This window comes from Bubalus kerabau, chromosome 2, assembly GCF_029407905.1.
Source record: "Bubalus kerabau isolate K-KA32 ecotype Philippines breed swamp buffalo chromosome 2, PCC_UOA_SB_1v2, whole genome shotgun sequence".
Classification (NCBI taxonomy): Eukaryota; Metazoa; Chordata; class Mammalia; order Artiodactyla; family Bovidae; genus Bubalus; species Bubalus kerabau.
The window spans coordinates 165,524,573-165,546,005 of NC_073625.1; the positions used below are offsets into that span (position 1 = coordinate 165,524,573).

General features: G+C 38.0%; 1 protein-coding gene and 1 long non-coding RNA gene across 3 annotated transcripts in view; one reads left to right on the forward strand and one right to left on the reverse strand.

The window, feature by feature from the left end:
* The window catches only part of LOC129644059 (uncharacterized), a 202,455-nt gene that overhangs the window by 37,334 nt on the left and 143,688 nt on the right, over positions 1–21,433 (forward strand). The gene's annotated exons all lie outside the window — the stretch shown is intronic.
* Positions 14,097–21,433, reverse strand: part of CPA3 (carboxypeptidase A3) — a 32,040-nt gene continuing 24,703 nt past the window's right edge. Inside the window, exon 11 of the mRNA XM_055569396.1 lies at positions 14,097–14,637. Coding sequence (XP_055425371.1) covers positions 14,450–14,637 — 188 coding nt within the window. The 3' untranslated portion in view covers positions 14,097–14,449. The remainder of the gene's footprint in view (positions 14,638–21,433) is intronic.

A 21,433-nucleotide genomic window follows, 5' to 3' on the forward strand; every position in this document is an offset into this window, starting at 1 on the left:
CATGTATTCCCCTAGCTTTTGTTCACATTTCTGCCTCTTCATCACCTGGTTGGGATGGATATTGCCTGTCTCTCCGAAGTGTGTCTACTCTGCATTCTCTAGTTCACTCCAGACCCCTATTGGCCCACTGTCAATTAATAATTTGGCAATCTCACTGTAGAAGTCAGACCCTAGTGAGTCTGGTTGACATGCGTTCATTTAGCAGAGCCTCTTCACTCCTCATCACACTTCTGCACGTTGGGTTCTAAACTCTGGTCCCTCCACATAGGCATTGCCATCCCTGGAGACCCTGCTGAAGCAGCCAGCATTGGTCTTCTCCTTTACTATGGCGTAGATGTGTTAGGTCCTACAGGGAAGAAAAAAGAAGTCTTCAATAGCAGCTGATTTCCAGGAGTATAGCTGTATGCTCAGGAGTAACCCTGCACAAGGGGTAGTCAAACTCTGGGAGCAGTTGCGAAGGAGGATGCTCATATAGACTGGAACCTTTAAGAAAATTTCCATAAGGGGCCCAGATCTGAGCAGTGGTTTTGAATTGGGGCAGTGATGTTGATAAAGACTCCTAGGACACATTCTTTTGGAACCTGGGCCTTCTAAGCAAATGCCATTTTAAAATTCGATCTTATTCCCCTCTGGTCACCACATTGTCTGGTAAGTTAGTTGAAGTCTATAGACCTTACGAGCAGGCAACTTGGTTGTGGGATTGAGGTTTGAATGTAGGTCTGAGTGTATGTTTGCCAAAGAGGTTGGTGACTGACCTATTTAGCAGTGTCCTTGGAGAGGCTTGGTGGCTTACTTGTGTATGGAAAGTCTAAATAAGGGTCGTAGATTCAGTGGGACCCATCTGAGCAGGAACCTGGCAGCCTGCTCTTTGAGACAGCCAGATTCCTGGGGAAACTGCTGTCCCTGGCCCAGTGATGACACTGACCAGCTCCTGGGTGGACCTGTACCTTCTGGAGCCAAACTTCCCGCTCTTCATCTCCAGGAAAAAACTGTAACCATTTGCTTTTCCATGGCTATCATGGGATGAAGCCGAGGGTCTAAGGGGGCTGGGAGGAGCATTAAACCTTCCCTTTGCTCATTCCTTGTGAGCCTGTGGTGTCTGTAAACTCTCACTGGTTAGGAAACAGTTCACTTGCAAGCTCCAAAGGCCTTGAATGATGTACCACAAGAACTTAGGGTCACTTTTGGAAGGCATTGTGTTTGAGGCTCAGACTTGGGTTCAAATATTAATGCTGCCCCTCCAGTGAAAACCATGAACCATGGGTAATTCTCTTAGATTCTCTGAGTCTTGATTTCCTCTTTATATGGTGGTTAATTATACCTGTCTCATAACACTGTTGGTAGATTAAATCAAATGATATAAAGTGCCTGGCATGGAGCTCCAGAAATGTCAATTCCTTTCTCATACAGACTAATATGTGATACCTGAAGCTAAAGCCTTAAAAGTCCAGTTTAAAATTAATGAAAAACTAAGATATTTAATGAATTATTTTAAAAAGAAACACTGTGAGAAAAATATTTAGATTTAAGCCAAGGAATTTTGAAGGTGGAACTATAGCCTTATTTCCTAAATGCAGTTATTTTCAGTGACTATTTTATTCATTTTTATATGGAAGAAATATGTCATACAGAAGAGATGGCCTTGGTATAAAGGCATCTGATGAAGTGCAGCTAATTAAACACATAATTTGGTACAGACTGTGTACCCAACATATTCTGGCACATAAAATATTTACTCTGATAGACTGAAGCTGTTGCTCTGAACTGGGTCTGAGTTGTTATTGAGACTGAATGTTTTTAATCTAGCAAATGATAATGACTTCATCACTTCTGACTTTGTGTGTCTGGTTTCAGCCTGGAATGAGATTTTATTGCTGTGCTTTCAGCTTTCTGTAAGAGTGCTTGATAGACTATCTCTGCTGAGTTCCTGTTTTTGAAAAGAACATTAAATACTGGTTAATTTATATTTATATTCAAAAGTCTAAATCTGTGCTAAACATAAGCTAGACTCCTAATTATGAATTTTCTTTCTATTTTCAGTTTTATGTGAAAGCCAAGAACTTGCACAGCACAAAGAGTAGATCAGCTCAAAGTTCCTTTGCAAAGTGCTTTGATATTTTGGTCTTTGCTCTCTTCAATTCCTGATGCACTTATACCAGAAGAAAGGTCTAGTTTTGGTTCTATTCTAAATAGATGTGTTTTTTGGGGGAATCTCCCTAAACCCATGCTTTAACAAAGCACTATTTGGCTTTATTTCAGTTTCAAGAGTGCCTAGTGTATTTGTCTACTTCCGGAGATGCAAGTTCTACTTTAGTTCAACTTTACTTTCCTTGGCTAAGTCTCTGTGTGGCTTTTAGAGATTCTAGACTTCAGATTTGTGACCTCACAAATTAGGGGCACGGAATGAAGAAATTTGCTCATGTTATCTAAAGCTCATGATTTAAGCTGTAAATGTCTCAGGCATTAGTGTTTCAGTACAGATTGTGGATCAGTTAGTCCAGGGTGGGTGTGGTGCTGAGAGTCTGCATTTTTAACAAGCTCCTAGGTGATGCTAAGGCTACTGGTCTGAGGACTACACTGAGTAGGAAGTGTGCAGCCTGCACATTTTAAAATGTGCCTGCTAGGACTTGAATGCCTGTTGTTCCATTTCTTAGTTCTGTGACTTTGAGTAGGGCATTCAGTTGCTCTGTCTCTCAATTTTGGCATCTGTCAAAATGGTAATTAAAATGGTATTTCGCTCTAAGTGTTCACTTAAAGAACAACTGTTACAGTTCATGTAAAGTAGTTAACACCTAATAGCAAAATGATAACTACTGATAAATATTGATAGAGATTTTATCTGGTGAAATGTTTCTCAAGAATTGGAGAGGCAGGGGAAGGCATCCTAATATTTATTTACTTTTGCCTGAGAAGTGTTTCAGTGGCCAACTGTCGCAGTTTTCCCAGAACAGTCCTGGTTTTAGCAATGCAAGGCTCACATCCCAGGAGATGTCTTTCTTTTGAGCAAATAAGAGCAATTGGTCACCCATGGCTCAGACGGTAAAGAATTTGCCTGTAGTATGGGAAACCTGGGTTTGATCCCTGGGTTGGGAAGACCCCCTGGAGAAGAGAATGGCTACCCACCCCAGTATTATTGCCTGGAGAATTCCATGGACAGAGGAGTCTCGCAGGCTATAGTCCATGGTGCCACAAAGAGTTGGACATGACTGAGCAACTAACACTTTCACATGCTTTATATACTTCTTTTGAAATCTTCACAGTAACTTTATAACAGGTAGCATTACCTGAATTTCACAGATGAGCCATGCTAGTAAGTGGTGAAACCTCTCTTCAGACCTGCCTTTGAGTCCTTCTTCAGAGTCCTTCTAAGTTCCATTACATCTGTTGTATGCTCAAATGTTCCTGTATTATTAGTCTTTCAAAATATATGTAAGAAGCCTATTTGGTTTAGAATAAGATAAAGGAATAAAAGATCGTTAACTTCCGTAAGGTTATTTTAATAAAAAACCAGTAAGTAGTGAATAGAAATACACTGGACACACCAGAATCATGAGGCTACCCTGATCCCCAGTCTGCGGAAAGGTGACTCATCTCAGAGGCTTGCTTTTTGTAGACCAAATGAAATGGACAGTTGGGTTAAGATGAAACTTAGAGGCAGAATATTTAAATAATCCCGTGAGAGGGTGGGTGTTTGAGGAAATAGCTAGGGAAAATCTGATTTTATTCCTTTTCTTCTTCCTGACCCTTTTTTCCTAGTCTTCTGTAAAAATGACCAGACATGTATTCCTTATCTTTCTTCATTTCTCTGTCTTTGTAAAAGATTAATTGGAGCAGATTCAATTGAGCTTTGTCCAGTGGCAACATCAAGAGATGCCCGGGCATAAGAAAGTCCTCAGATTATCCCATCGTCCTGTCTGAGCTTTTTATGTGACAGCCAAAGAACCATGTCAGCTGGAGTCCTCCCCTTAGTCTTCCCTGAAACAAATGCTGTTAACTCCAAAAAGACTTTTGCAGATACTGAGCATAGAATTTGCTCAGTTTTACTGTTAAGAAAGCTACTGTCATTGCTGAAGGAATTTTTAACTCCAAACCAAACCAGTTTTCCTCAGTTGGATGTAGCCACAGTGAATCTGGGCCTTGGCAGAAGTCTTATTTTTATGTTCTAAAAATGGATTTGGACATGACTTTAACATAAAAGCGTTTAAACATTTAAAAATTGAATACGTTAATAAATAAAAATATGATATAAGTAATAAAAATATATTGATGCCAGTTATCTTAAAATCTGTAGAATCAATGAAATTTCAAACAAAGGACTCTTTATTATACATTTTATTTATGTATATTTTATTTTTTTTTTTTTTTTTTTTTTTTTTTTTTTTAATTTTATTTTATTTTTAAACTTTACATAACTGTATTAGATTTGCCAAATATCAAAATGAATCCGCCACAGGTATACATGTGTTCCTATATTTTAAACTGTTTTAATGTGTAATGGATTTGAAATGTGTAAATCTTTGTTCAAATACTTATTTACAAACATTTTTTGGAAAGATAGAAAGTGAAATGGAAATATTTCCCCCATTTCAACTATTTGATTTCTTTACAATTTTAATTGGAGATAAGACATGTGAGTAAATTACTTTTTGTAAATAAACTGCACATGTCAATAAAGATCACTATAATTATTGAGAAAAACAGTAATTGAAAGATGAGTTATTTTTATTGTAGAACATTTATAATTACCCTATATGAAGGCAATGGCACCCCACTCCAGTACTCTTGCTTGGAAAATCCCATGGGCGGAGGAGCCTGGTAGGCTGCAGTCCATGGGGTCGCTAAGAGTCGGACACGACTGAGTGTCTTCACTTTCACTTTTCACTTTCATGCATTGGAGAAGGAAATGGCAACCCATTCCAGTGTTCTTGCCTGGAGAATCCCAGTGACGGGGGAGCCTGGTGGGCTGCCGTCTATGGGGTCACACAGAGTCGGACACGACTGAAGTGACTTAGCAGCAGCAGAGTGTTTTTCAAAGTGTGATTCCTGGGCCAGCAGCATCAGCATTATCTAGAAATTTCTTAAAAGTGAACATTATTGTGTTCTACCCAGATCTAGTTTCAGAAACTGTGGAGGAGGGGCCCAGCAGTCTGTCCTTTAAACTTCTGAGGTGATTTCAGTACAGGTTCAAGTCTAAACCATTTAGAAGAGTGTCTGATGGGTCATTAAGATGATATACCTTTGGCAAGGTTCAAGAATTAGAACCTAAATTGATGACTCACAAATTTGACAACCTCTTTCTCTCTCTGCCTTCTAAGATCGTGATAACCATAGGACAGTTGTGGTCTAAGAAAAAGAATTCGAATTTTAAGTATGAAGGTCTAGTTTTAAGTGATAACTTTTTGTATGCAAGTCACTTAAATACTTTGAGCCATTGTTTCTAATACATAAAATGGGATAATCCTAGCTTCTCCCCAACTCAGTCTCATAGAGGAATTGTGATCAAATGCAGACATGCAAGTGAGGGCAATTTTTAAATTATCCAATGCTATGCAAATGTTACTTCTCGTATGATCATTACTGCCAGTATGATTACAATACCCCAGATTTTTCCTTCTCACCTTCTCCCTCTTTGCCCCATTAAATTTGATTGCTCTTGAAATTTGTTTTGCAAAGCAGAGATTAAAAAAAAGAAAAGGGAGACTTTTCAAATTAGAAAAGAAACCAGCGATCTTGCAGTTTCTTTTATATATGAAATGATACATATGGATTTTTTTCTTTGTTTCATGAACAGTCTTTTAAGCCTTTAATCCACAATGTAAAATGAATCAGTAGCACACTTAGGTGATACCATGGCAATAATAATGCATTTGGAACGTTAAGTGTCAAATCCCCTCACATATTTCAAAAATTGTTTTACATTTTTCTGGTTTAACCTCTCTTGACACCAGTGAACTTAAGGCTTGTAATTGAAGGATAAGTGAGCAGAAAAGCAGTTCAAGTGATAATATATCCATTTCAATTCCTATTTTCTGGACGGAGACCTTTTATGCTAAGTTCATGTGAGAGTACATTTTTATGACAAAATTATAACCCTCAAATAGATGTTACTCAGGCAGGGTGAGATCTGTCCTGGTATAATGGATTTTGTGACAATGAAATGCAAGGAAGTCTCCCAAAAGCTTTGCCTAAGGAATTTCTGTCAGTAGCCTATATGCTGCCGAAATTTTCAAGATGCTATTATGACTCATTTTTACTCATTATAGAAAAGTGACTTGGTATTTTAATCATGAGATACAATTGTGTTGAAAAAAGGAGAAAGAAGCATAAAGGATAGTCTGAAAAATTGCCATGTATTCATTAGCTGTACTATTTGGTAAATTTTATTGCTTTTGAAATGGTTTTACATAATAAAACTTTCTAATTTAGAAGGTTGAATATATTTCTTTCTCCTAATTTGAGTTTCACTAATAATTTTCTATTTGTCACTAGTGGAATGAAAAGAAGGCATCCTTTGCAACAAGAGGTAATCTGAACTTAAATTATCTAAGTTCTTTCTTCCTGGAGTGGTAGAATACTGCTTCTTCTCTCTTTTCAGTGTTTTTTTTTTTCCCTTTAGGGAAAGTATGTAAAGTTGTCTCATAATATGGTAACATGTGCAATTAAAAATATCACAGCATCTATAAGGACCAAATACTTTTTCTTTTTCTCCCTCTGGTTTTACTGAGATATAATTGACCTAACACTATGTTAGTTTAAGGTGTGTAGCCTGTTGATTTGATATATACATATATTGTGAAATGATTACCACAATAGGTTAGTTAACACCTTCATCACTCACATAATTGCTTTTTTTTGTGATGAGAACGTTTAAGGTTTACTCTCTTAGCTTGGAAGTATAGAATATAATTTTGGGGTCCCCGGGGTGCACTCGGTGCCCACAAAGCGCCAGCTGAGGGGTCGCCGCGGGCTGAGCGAGTGGAGTTATAAAAAAAAATAATAAATAATTTCGTTAACTGTTGTCACCATACTATATGTTAGATTTCTAGAAATTATTCATATTAAATCTGAAAGCTTGTACTCTTTGACCAGTATTTCCCCATTCCCCAACCTCCCATGGCTAGAAACCATTCATTATTCTACTCTGTTTCTATGAGTTTGGCTTTTTATATTTCACATATAAGTGATATATATTATTTGCCTTTCTCTATCTGACTTATTTCACTTACCATAGTGCTTTCAAGACCATACATGTTGTTACAAATGGCAGAATTTCCTTCTTTCTTATGGCTGAATAATACTATTCTTTATCCATTCATCTATAGCTTGACTCTTAGGTTGTTTCAGTGTCTAGGCTATTGTGAATAATGCTGCTATGAACATGGGGGTGCAAATATCTCTTTGAGATCCTGATTTCTTTTTCTTTGCGTCATGGTCTGGGTGCAGGTTGGAAAAGAGTTTTCTGACATGAGACAGAATGAGAGGGAAATAAACTTTCATGGAGAGTGGGAGATGCTGTTAAAGTAGCCAGCCAACTCAAGGGAGATCTGACGTTAACAAGGGGTCCTTAGTCCACTTTTATACCCAGGGTACAAGGAGTGGGATAGGGGTCTTACAGGTCATTTGCTGATTTGATGAGGCACATATACTGGGTGAGGGGAAGAGTAAGGCAAATACATTCTCTCTATGGGATAGGAGGGGAGATAGGTTATACTGCTCAGTTCAGTTCAGTTCAGTCGCTCAGTCGTGTCCAACTCTTTGTGAGCCCATGGACTGCAGGACGCCAGGCTTCCATGTCCATCACCAACTCTTGGAGCTTGTTCAAACTCATGTCCATCAAGTCAGTGATGCCATCCAACCATCTCATCCTCTGTCGTCCTCTTCTTCTGCCTTCAATCTTTCCCAGCATCAGGGTCTTTTCCAGTGAGTCAGTTCTTCCCATCAGGTGACCAAAGTATTGGAGTTTCAGTTTCAGCATCAGTCCTTCCAATGAATATTCAGGACTGATTTCCTTTAGGATGGACTGGTTAGATCTCCTTGCAGTCCAAGGGACTCTCAGGAGTCTTCTCCAACACCACAGTTCAAAAGCATCAATTCTTTGGCGCTCAGCTTTCTTTATAGTCCAACTCTCACATCCATACATGACTACTGGAAAAACCATAGCTTTGACTAGACAGACCTTTGTTGGCAAAATGATGTCTCTGCTTTTTAATATGCTGTCTAGGTTGGTCATAGCTTTTATTCCAAGGAGAAAGAGTATTTTAATTTCATGGCTGCAGTCACCATCTGCAGTGATTTTGGAGACCCCCTCCCAATTAAAGTTTCTCACTATTTCCATTGTTTCCCCATCTATTTGCCATGAAGTGATGGGACCAGATGCCATGATCTTAATTTTCTGAATGTTGAGTTTTAAGTCAACTTTTTCACTCTCCTCTTTCACTTTCATCAAGAGGCTCTTTAGTTCTTCCTTGCTTTCTGCCCTAAGGGTGGTGTCATCTGTGTATCTGAGGTTATTGATATTTCTCCAGGAGGATCTGAAATCCATTAATAGTTACAACATGGAGGAGGGAAAGATGATAAGTGTCTGTTTTTTTCTGTTCCTGCATTCCAAGACTCTCCTTGGTTTTATCTGCTCTTTGGTCCTTGGTTCACCACATGTTGGATATGTACAGAGAAGGGGAATCATATGGTCGTTCTCTTTTTAATATTTTGAGGAACCTCCATATGCCTTCCATAGTTGCTGCACCAATTTACATTCCTACAATAGTGTCCAAGAGTTCCTTTTTATTTGCATCCTTGCCAACACTTTTTTTTCTCTCGTCTTTTTTATAATGGCCATCCTAACAGGTGTGAAGTGATATCTCACTGTGATTTTGATTTGCATTTCCCTCATGGTTAGTGTTGCTAATCACTAATGGAAATGTTGTCTTCTTTGAAAAGGTCTATTCAGGTCCTCTGCCCATTTTTTTAATTTAATTTTTTTTTTTGGCTCTTGAGTTGTATAATTCTTTGTATATTTTGGATATTAACTTATTATCAGATAGATGGTAGATGGTTTGCAAATATCTTCTCTATTTCCACAGGTTGCCTTTTCATTTTGTTGATTGTTTCTTTTGCTCTCCAATGTCTCCAGTCTTGGATTTGTTTCCCCCTCTCTGGTATATTCGGAGAAGGCAATGGCACCCCACTCCAGTACTCTTGCTTGGAAAATCCCATGGATGGAGGAGCCTGGTAGGCTGCAGTCCATGGGGTCGCTAAGAGTCAGACACGACTGAGCGACTTCACTTTCACCTTTCACTTTCATGCATTGGAGAAGGAAATGGCAACCCACTCTGGTGTTCTTGCCTGGAGAATCCCAGGGATGGCTGAGCCTGGCGGGCTGCCGTCTATGGGGTTGCACAGAATCGGACACGACTGAAGCGACTTAGCAGCAGCAGCAGGTGGTATATTGGAGCTTCTACACTGAACTCCTGGGCTTCCATAAAGTAAGTAGCTCATTATTCAAGTCACTATTCTATAGGGACTCCTGGTTTGTGGCCAAGAGGGGCTAGAGCCAGTTCATGGGCCATTCAGGGTCCACAGCTGGTACTGGGGTCTGTATGTCTATTCCCCTTGGCATATGGAGCTGGATTCTGCTGCTCCTACAGAGGCACTTTTGTCCCCGGATGGATGTCAAATTATTGTTGTTGAGGGGGACGTGTTAGTGAGGGACATCTTATTTGGCCATCTTGGTAATTTCACTCTCCATATATTACATTTGAACAAGCACCAGCTTAGGGTCAGAACAACTAGGGAAGCTGTAGGTGGCACTTCAGAGCAGGGAGACATTCAGGCCACCTATTATAACAAATGCATTGGCATGCTATAATTATTTTGTAAAATTTCAGGACATCTAATTTACTTGTTTTTGATAATTGGAAATGTTTTACATTTTCCAGCTATCTAATATACATTTATGTATTTTTTCTGAATATTGTTTAAAAAAAAAAAGGAGAAAATCAATAGTAACAAACAACTACAAAAGAGACGCAAGTTGCTATACTTGCGTATAGCAACTCTGAGATCCCTGGATTGGAGTTAAGTTTTACTTTTATGTGTGCATGTATTTTTCAAATTATGTTGGATTTTGTTTTCAGTTGTGCTTATAAACTTTTGAGGATCAATAACCGTTAAATTGGGCTTCCTTGGTGGCACAGCGGTAAAGAATTCTCCTGCAATGCAGGAGACACGAGTTCTGTCCCTGGGTTCGGAAGACCCCCTGGAGGAGGAAATGGCAACCTGCTCTAGTATTCTTGTTTGGGAAATCCCATGGACAGAGCAGCCTGGCATGCTACAGTTCATGGAGTTGAAAAGAGTTGGACATGACTGAGCAACTGAACACACAAACTCACATGTAGCAGTTTATAAACTTGGGCACAGTTTCTAGATGTTATTACTTCTTATAGACATTTGTATAAATGAGTATTCAACTGAGATTATTTACTGCTACTGCTTTTTATTATTTGTGTCCTGGGAAATTAGCATCAATTTAATACTACCATATTTCATTGTAGGTTTTTGGCATGTTCTCTTTTAGAAAAACTTTCATTTACATTTTCTATGTTAAAGGCAAAAGGTTAGTTTATAGTACTGAGAACCACATGGTGAAATCAACAAGTTCTCTGTCTTTGATCTTTTCCCATGTCTGCAGAAACCCAACATTCATCCATTTGAATGACCAGCATAATTTAAACACTTAGCAAGAACAAGTCAGCAGAACCTGAGAATAAAGAGAACTTGTACATTTTCAGTGATCTCCTGCACGTTTCTTTGGGAATTTCATCTAGAGAAAATAAAGCGTAAATGTTTGTTTTAAGTGAGAAACAAACTCTTGTCAGTAAGTCTCATATTTATTTAGCCAGTGAGTACTTATGTAGCTATAGAATGTATCCAGTGTGTTGGGGGTGGGGAAGATACTTCTGTTATGGCTCTTTTTTTTTTTTTTTTAATTTTATTTTATTTTTAAACTTTACAAAATTGTATTAGTTTTGCCAAATATCAAAATGAATCCGCCACAGGTATACATGTGTTCCCCATCCTGAACCCTCCTCCCTCCTCCCTCCCCATACCATCCCTCTGGGTCGTCCCAGTGCACCAGCCCCAAGCATCCAGTATCGTGCATTGAACCTGGACTGGCAACTCGTTTCATACATGATATTTTACATGTTTCAATGCCATTCTCCCAAATCTTCCCACCCTTTCCCTCTCCCACAGAGTCCATAAGACTGTTCTGTACATCAGTGTCTCTTTTGCTGTCTCGTACACAGGGTTATTGTTACCATCTTTCTAAATTCCATATATATGCGTTAGTATACTGTATTGGTGTTTTTCTTTCTGGCTTACTTCACTCTGCATAATAGGCTCCAGTTTCATCCACCTCATTAGAACTGTTTTTTAAAGTTTATTTATTTAATTTTGATTACACACAGGCTTTCTCTAGTTGCAGTGAGTCGGGGCTACTCTATTGGTGCACGGGCTTCTCATCGCAGAGGCTTCTCTTGTTGCAGAGCATGGGCTCTGGGGCACAGGGGCTCAGTAGTTGCAGTTCTTGGGCTTAGTTGCCCAGAAGCTTGTGGGATCTTCCTGGACCAGGGATCGAACTTGAGTCCCCTGCATAGGCAGGTGGATTCTTAACCATTGAACTACCAGGGAAGTCCCTGATGTGGCATTTTAAAATCAGTTTGAAGTCATAATGCCCATTGGAAACTAAAGTTTATTTGCACTACTAAAAATAATCAGTAAGATATTTCATTTTCTCTTGTAATGAAGACAGATGTCTCAGCTACTAGATCATTGCCATAAAAATGTTCAGAATAGAAAACAATGTTTCTTGAGTGAATTTGGTGGTATGAACACTAGAATAGGAATGATAATTTAGAAGATTTTTTGTGAGACATTGTCAAGAATACTTTAAGAGACAGCTCTACTTGTAACTTGGATACACAGTCATTTTACTGATAAATGAGAAATGACAAGGGAAGAATCAACTATTGACTACTCAAACTTTTCCATAAATACAATGAAATTTTAGTTTTTAAAATTTAATGTAGGTATTTTCTTCACATATTTATTTTCACAATTCACATGAAGTCAAGCAAATATCTAAGATATCATGCAAAAGGTATTTAATTAAGATATGAATGATCTTGTAAGGATTTTTTATTTTTTGTCACTCAAATGCTTTCTAATTGAGAAAAGAAATATTAAGCTATATAAAGGCTCAAATAAAATGGTGAGTAAAACTTTTATGCCTTTTATAAACTGGGTGAACACTGGATGATATTCAACAATTGGGATTATCTCTCTTATCTCTATTACCTGCTGCTAAGTCGCTTCAGTCGTGTCTGACTCTGTGCAACCCCATAGACGGCAGCCCACCAGGCTCCGCCGTCCCTGGGACTCTCCAGGCAAGAACACTGGAGCGGGTTGCCATTTCCTTCTCCAATGCATAAAAGTGAAAAGTGAAAGTGAAGTCGCTCAGTCATGTCTGACTCTTCGCGACCCCATGGACTGCGGCCTACCAGGCTCCTCCGTTCATTGGATTTTCCAGGCAAGAGTACTGGAGTGGGGTGCCATCGCCTTCTCCATCTCTACTACCTTAAGGCCTAATAGAATTAGAAATATTTTATGTACATTTTAAGATTATGATTTCTTTCAGTCCTTTATCAGTTGAGTAATTGTGAATGAGTGTGTAATTCTCATATGGCAAATTTAATGGAACACATTTACATTCCTGTGTTCTGAGCCAGTTTTGAATGCTAAATATTTATGTATAGATATTATATTTTTTATAAAGGACAGTTTAGTCTTATAATCAGGGCTTTATATTTTATCTTTTTTTGTCTCTGTAGCATTTTCCTCCTCTATCTGTAGAGCAATTTTATTAGTTTTATATAGGTTTCCCTATATAGGTTTTAGCGGAGAAGGCAATGGCACCCCACTCCAGTACTCTTGCCTGGAAAATCCCATGGACGGAGGACCCTGGTGGGCCACAGTCCATGGGGTCGCTAAGAGTCAGACACGACTGAGCGACTTCACTTTCACTTTTTGCTTTCATGCATTGGAGAAGGAAATGGCAACCCACTCTAGTGTTCTTGCCTGGAGAGTCCCAGGGACGGGGGAGCCTGGTGGGCTGCCGTCTCTGGGGTCGCACAGAGTCGGACACGACTGAAGTGACTTAGCAGCAGCAGCAGCATATAGGTTTTAGACAGTTTTGCATGGGAAACTTTTACCTACCTTCTAACTATCAGATACACCATCACCTTATAGATTTAATGACACTCTTTCTTTTGTGGGGCCTTAAAGGAGCCATAAGGAATGTCTCAGATTATTTGTTAACCTGGTTTCTCGGAATCTTTTAAGATCCTCTAAATTTTTATACAGATTGTTTTGAGAAGTTTATAGAAAGTCAAGGAACTCTCTACTTACATCTCCCTTAAATTCTCGTCGACCATCTCTTTCTGAATTTCCAGTATGTGGATACCAGTGTTATCATATGATGAGATATAGAAGAATAAAGTTAGGGAAAAGGTATTTTGTAGCACTATCTTAAGCAATATGGTTATAGACGTATAAAGGTAATAAGTTATTCCAATTGACCTTAGTTGACATGACTTTCTCTTTCCAATTTGTAGTATATTTCCAGGCTTCTTTTCTGTCCATTGTTAGATAGGGATTACAGCTGATCAGACGTTCTGACTGTCTGTAACTGCCAAGAGGTGTTTTGGTAGGTAATTCCTCTGATTATGACACTTTAAACTGTTTTGAATTTAATGTACATTATGTTGATGAGAACTGGATTGGTTGTTTAAGGCATTGAGATTCATTTCTAAATAAACTACTTTATTTCCTTCTAGAACATCCTTTTGCTATTGTGAAGATATAAACATGGTCTACTTGTATTAAATATATGTAGGCAAAATGTTTTTTAAAAATTGAAGATATTCTTCTGTGTTAACAGAATGCATAGAAAGAATTAATGCATGATTATTAATACTAATAGAGGAATGTAGAGAACATAATTTATAAAAAACAGAAGGTAAGTTTTAGAATATGTTTTATTTTTATTATATTGGCACATGAAATGATGAAGCCACATGGTGAAAGTGGTTCTGAAGAACGTGAAGGTTCTCATTTTCGTCTCATGATCCAGAGTCTACTACCTTTCAAAATACTCAAAATAATACTTTATGCTGTGTTACAACTTAACTTGGTTAAACTTTCACCTAAAGCTATTTGTTAGGATGTTATGGAGAGTAAATAAAAGCAAAAAGAAATAACATAGGACTTAAGTGAGCAAGAAAGGATCTGTTCAGGTGATATGGAAACCAATCTAGGTATAAGCAAAGATGTGACTTTCTAGTGAAAGGCATGGGAAGAATCAACTGGCTGATTCCAAACAGAGGGCAATTCTTTATGAAGTATGCTTGAGGATATACTTGACAATAAATTTGACAGCTAGCATGGTCTCTTTACATGTTGGCTTTATCTGAGATTCTGGAAGGAGAAAACCAAATCTTCCTTTATCTCGGAGCTCAAAGGCAAATGTGTGTTTGATGCCCAGGTTGTAAGCCCAGTCTAAAGAAGAACCTGATGTTGGGTCTGTAAAACATAAGCAGTAAATATTTAATTAGAAACAAATGTTAACATTTTTTTGAAAAAGAAATTCACGGGTGTAAAATTAGCAATGAAAAATGATTATATGTACAATTAATTGCAGTAATGAATGAGAACAGTGGTCTGCACAGTGTAGTGCACGCCTGTGTGTTCAGCCATGTCCAACTCTTTGCGACCCTGTGGACGACAGCCCGCCAGGCTGCTCTGTGTAGGAGGTTGCAGTGCTGAGTAAAAAATAATCATGGCTTTAGAATCCACCACATGCTTTAAATATGTGCTGTATATTCAGGATTACATTTTGCTTGGATCATTTTGAGTCTAAATTGAGTTCGTCTTCTGGGTGCATGTTGTCATAGATGGAGGTGGTCTGAGCAAATGCAAGCAGTTGAGGAGACTAACTCAGGAGTGGGTGGGTCACTGAAAACCCACAGGGAGGACAATACATACAAGATTCGAGAAATTAGATTCCTTCTAATAGTTCAGGTCTGTTTCCATTTATGTTGCTAGGATAAAATATTTCTTAGTTAGGAGAAAGTTTAAATCGGTTATTTTAAGGAATGTGTTTAATCCCCCTAATCCAACATTTCTATGTCAGTTTTTGTGAAATTTTACTAAGAATATTATTTGTTAAAAAGACCAAAAATATAAACATCTAGAGGTTATATATAAGCTTTATATAAGTGTATATAAATGCTATAAATACATTTTTGTACATTTTGACTTACATAATAGAAAAAAATATATTTTTTGTATATAAAATTACTTATGTTTTAGAAAAAGTAATGAGTTTAACTGATACTAACATTTTAGATTTGAAAGATAAGAATTCAAAGTTGTGATGAATTCTAGAGAATTCATTCTAGAGAAAGAATATTTTGTTAGAGAGGTAGGGTTGGCTTTAAAGTTATTCAATATGTATTTACCAAACCTTTAATATGTGCAATGGACTTTACTGGGAACTGTAGAGGGTGGGTGGTACAGGGTACAGAGATGAAGAAGATACTATTGGTGTGTTTGGAACTTAGAGTTGGTGGGGAAAGAAGTCAAATATGCAAATCAGTAGGAAAATCCCATAGACGGAGGAGCCTGGTAGGCTGCAGTCCATGGGGTTGCTAAGAGTCGGGCACATCTGAGTGACTTCACTTTCACTTTTCACTTTCATGCATTGGAGGAGGAAATGGCAACCCACTCCAGTGTTCTTGCCTGGAGAATCCCAGGGACGGGGCATCCTGGTGGGCTGCCGTCTATGGGGTCGCACAGAGTTGGACACGACTGAGGCAACTTAGCAGCAGCAGCAGCAGAGATGTGGCAGACTATTAAAGAATCATAGAAAAGGTACAGTATCTTGTAAAGATTCAGAGGAAGAAAGAGATTAGGCCTGGTAAAGGGGATGACATTTCATGCTCAATACCTGTTGAAATACCACTTTCATGATGGAGATTGTATTTGGAGAGAGCCTTGAAGAAAGTCTAGTATTTTTCTAGATGGGGATTGAAGAAAGGCATTCTAGCCAGTGAACCACAAGGATGGAAAGCATGGAAGGGTTTAGGGACCAGGGTGAGATCCAGCTGGACTAGAAAAAGGAACAGCAAGAATTTGTGGGCAAAGTTCAGAAAGCCTGGTGAGTCAGGAAAAATGTTTTGTTTGGAAACCAGTTATAGCCATTTCAGTGCTGTACTTCCAACAGCACTGGAAAGAGACCAGTTAGGAGGTATTGTGGAGTGAAAGCCTGAACTAGCATAGAGTCACCACACAGGGAACAGAATTGGTGGGGCTTGTTGTAAGAAAAGCCGGAATGGAAGAGTCACAGAATTTGAAGAAAATGATAGATATTTCAATCTGGGTAGCTGGAAAAAATCCACATGCTATTAACAGGAACAGAAATTCAGAGAGAGCAGTGATGGGGAAAAGAAAGGGTAAAGCAAGGAAGACAAAAGGATATGTTTAGCATCAGTTAGGGGATAGGTTCCTCCTACTAGGGATCTGGGAACCGGTGGCAGAACACTGGGGAGCTGCGTGGCCTGAAACAGCCAGAGAAATACTATTGGATGTCCAGCCTTGACAAAATGTAAGAACCCTGTCTAGCCCTGGGGTAGAAGGTAAGGGGCACTCCTGGGCGGGGCTTGTGCAGGATCTCTGAGGCAATAGTTGGCTTTGTGTGCTTTTCCCTCTCAGTTCTGTGCACAGCACCTGCCAAATACACAGTGTTTGACACAGAAGGATATGTGAAGCCTTGCTTCTGCATTGACATGTGAGTTGGAAAGTTTGGGAGGTTGATGAAAGCCAGGGGTTGTGGCCACCTTTCTCTGATTTACTGTCTTAAAGGAAGGTGTCTGGGAAAGTGGATTTGGAAATTAATTAGCAGAAGCATCCTAAGTGAAATTGGCTTACACACACTTGTTCAGGGTCATTATGTCTTCTTTGTGGATTGATCCTTTTATCACTAATATTCTTCTTTGTTTCTATCAAATTTCTTTGTTCTGAAATTTACTTTATCTGATGTATAGTATAGCACTTCTTTGGGTAATGTTTGCATGATATATCTTTTTTCAGCCTTTTGGTTTCAATCTATGTTATATATGACGTGGGTTTCTTGTAGCCAATGTATTGTCATATTTTTCTGAACCCACCCTGCCAATTTCAGCCTTTTAATTAATATATGTAGGTAAATTATTGATATTCCTTAAATCTACCATCTTACTATTTGATTTTTATTTGATCCCTCCATTTTTCATTCCTCTATTTCTTTTATTGCCTTATTCTTGGTTACATGAATATTTTTAGGATTCCATTTTGATGTATTTATAATATTGTTTTTGAGTGTATCAGTTTGCATAATTTTCTTAGTGGTTGTTCTATATATTACAATATATACACATAATTTATCACAATCTACTGGTATCAGTGTTTTAGCATGTCTGGTAATATATAGAAATCCTATTTGCCTTTAGATTCTTTCCCCCTTACCACTTTTAAAATGTAATTGTTTCAATTACTTCTCTACATATATTAAACTTCACATCAGATGGAGTTATATTGATTCAACTATCATAAGGAGAAAGATAGTCTATTTATCCTTCATTCATTCCCTAATCTGTTGTTTTTCTTTCCTTTCCACAGTTTCAGGCCTTTTGTTATTATTTATTTCTTATTTGAAGAGCTTTCCCTACCCATCTTTAAAGCGTAGGTCTGCAGGTAACACATTCTCTTAGTTTTCTTTTGAGAATGTCTTTATTTCCTCTTCATTTCTGAAGGATGTCTTTGCTGAATATAGAATTTATGATCGATAGTTCTTTTAGCACTTGAAAAATGTTATCCGTTCCTTTTGACCTTCTAGGTTTCAAATGAGAAATCTGCTGTCATTTGAATTGTTTCTCTCCCTTAGATTATTTCTGTCTCACTGCTTTCAAGAGTTTTTACTTGTCTTTAGTTTTCAGTACTTTCCTTATGGTGTGCCTTGATGTGAGTTTCTTTGAACTTATTCTGTTTGTGGTTCAGTCGTTTCTTAAGTATGTTGGTATATGTGTTTAGGAAATTTGGGAAATTTCAGTCTTTATTTCTTCAAATAATTTTTTCCAACCTTTTCTTTTTCCTCTCCTTCTGATAATTGATGACATGAATGCTTGATCATTTGTTATTATGCCACAGGTCCCTTAGGCTTTGTTTATTTTTTTTTCAACTTATTTTCTCTCTTCAGATTGTTCTGTCTTCAAGTTAACTGGTTCTTCTCGCCATCATATTCATTCTGCTATTGATCCTCTGCAGTGAGTTGTTAAAATTTAAGTTACTGTGTTTTTCAGTTCTGTAATTTCTATTTGCTTCTTTTTTATATCTTGCATTTCTTTGATGAGGTTTTCTATGTTATCATTTGTTTCATGGCTATCTGTAACTGCTCATTGAAGCATTTTTATGATAATGATTTTGAAATTCTTGTCAGATAATTCTAACACTGAAATCATCTCAGTGTTGACATCTGTTGATTGTCTTTTTTCATTCGAGCTATGATTTTTTTTTCATTTTTGTCAAGGTAAGTGTTTTTTGACTGTATCTTAGACACTTTGGCTACTATGTCAAATCTTAATGGAAATCTATCTTAGCAGGCAGTCACCCTGTTTAGGTTTAGCATACAGGCTCTATTCTTCTTTAGTGACTTCTGGTTCCAGTGTTAATATAGTTTTCAGAGCCTTTGACTTGCTGTTTTCATCTCGTTGGTTCCTCTGATGCTGCTGGGCTCCCACTGATCCCTATAGGTAACTGCTACATGAGTGAAAGGTGATCTCCTGGCTAGGCATCTGAAGCCTCTAGGTGGCAAATGCAGGCTCCAGCCTGTGAGGGTAGAGAGCACTTCCCTCTCTAGGAAAGAAGAAGGAAGAGGGGGTGCCTGAAGAGAGAACCTGGTGAAATATCTAATATCTATTTTGGGGAAAATAGCTGCTTTGGAGGCAGTCAGCAGAGACAGAGTAGAAAAGAAGAAGGAAGAGGCAAACCAGGTGAGTTTGGTGTCAAGGAAGCCAAGGGAGTGGCAAGAATGGTATATCAACAAGGTTCAGTGTTGCAGGGAGTTTTTGGAGCATGTTAGCTGAGATAAATACACTAGCTTTAGTAATCAAGAAGGCTGCCATTTTCAGCTAGAGTTGAGTTTAAGTTTAGAAAAAAAAGAACATAAAGGTAAGAGTTCTATAGCAATGGAGGTAGGGAAAATAGGGGTTGTGTCTTGCATGATGATTTAGAGGTGCTACTACTGCCGCTGCTAAGTCGCTTCAGTCGTGTCTGACTCTGTGCGACCCCCCAGATGGCAGCCCTCCAGGCTCCCCCATCTCTGGGATTCTCCAGGCAAGAACACTGGAGTGGGTTGCCATTTCCTTCTCCAATGTGTGCTAGACATTTCAATAAACGTGGCCAATTTCTAGCTGTACCAGCCTCCCATTTGCAGTTAAGTAAACTGCTGTGATTTCAAAGAGTTAAAGAATATAGATATTCCATTTTTACAAATTTACTTTATGTGACATCTCTCATTAAGATTAATGGTGGTGATTGAGAGTTTATGTAATTTGTGATTTTTCATAATTGTGTGATGTTATTGAGTGTAATACATTTTCTTTTATGATACCACTTTTTGTATCTTTGAAACCTTAAATTTGCAAACAAAAACTATATTAAGACATAAAATAAATACAACATTGAAAGCTTTTTACGTGTTAAGAATATATTATTATACAACTTAGTTGAACATGTTGCTTAGCCTTTTATTTATCTCCATCTGTACCCACTAAAATATGTGGATATATTTATAAAATATAATAACAAACACTTGCTAAATACCGGGCACCCTTCTAAGTGCTTTATGTATGGTAACTCATTTCATTAACTCCTAGCAAAACCTTATGATTTGGCACCAATTGCTGTTTTATAGAAGAGGAAATTTTGGCACAGAGAAATTAAGCAGTTTACTCAAAGACAACATAGATGTAGAAAATAGATAGGTGATGAGGATATACTGTATAACAGGGAATTATAGCTATTATCTTATAATAACCTGTAATAACCATTAATCTGCAAAAATACTGAATTAATATACTTTAAGCCTGATGCTAATAGTGTAAGTAAAAAAAATACTTCAATTACAAAACAGGACCCATAGCTAGTAAGTGCTTGAATGAGGAATCAGACCCAAGCTGCACGTCTTCAGGGTTTGTATGACTAACCATTGTAGTGTCCTACCCACCATATGTCAATCTGTAGTCCTCTTAACCAAAAGGTAATCTTTTGTTCTGCTCACAACATTTTCTTAAAATATTGACAATAAGAAGAAAATTTCCTACTCTTTTCAAGGCATGTTAAGCACAAGGAACTCACTGTAATACACTCAAAACAAGTCAAAATAAAATTGAACTGAACTAACAATCTGGTTTCATTCCAAAGAAATCCACATACAGTGACACGGGTGGCTTACCTTGCATGTTTTTAAAAACATATCAATATGCTTTAAACGAAAACATGCACTTTTATGTCAACAAGAGTCAAAATTCTTTTTTCAGCAAGAGCTGAAGCTCTAGATGCATGGGCATGGACTGAAATTCTTCTTTCCCCACATCTATTGCCCCTTGTATTTCAGTTCAAATGTCTTAGTGGATAGATATTGGATGTTGAGCTACAAATTCGGGGGTCTTGATTTTCTTCTTTTCAAAATGTAGAGTGGTAAAGACATCCTGGAATGTGAAGTCAAGTGGGCCTTAGAAAGCATCACTACAAACAAAGCTAGTGGAGGTGATGGAATTCCAGCTGAGCTATTTCAAATCCTGGAAGATGATGCTGTGAAAGTGCTACACTCAATATGCCAGCAAATTTGGAAAACTCAGCAGTGGCCACAGGACTGGAAAAGGTCAGTTTTCATTCCAATTCCAAAGAAAGGCAATGCCAAAGAATGCTCAGACTAATGCACAATTGCACTCATCTCACACTCTAGTAAAGTAATGCTCAAAATTCTCCAAGCAAGGCTTCAGCAATATGTGAACCATGAACTTCCAGATGTTCAAGCTGGTTTTAGAAAAGGCAGAGGAACAAGAGATCAAATTGCCAACCTCCTCTGTATCATGGAAAAAGCAAGAGAGTTCCAGAAAAACATCTATTTCTGCTTTATTGACTATGCCAAAGCCTTTGACTGTGTGGATCACAATAAACTGTGGAAAATTCTTCAAGAGATGGCCATACCAGACCATCTGACCTGCCTCTTAAGAAACCTGTATGCAGGTCAGGAAGCAACAGTTAGAACTGGACATGG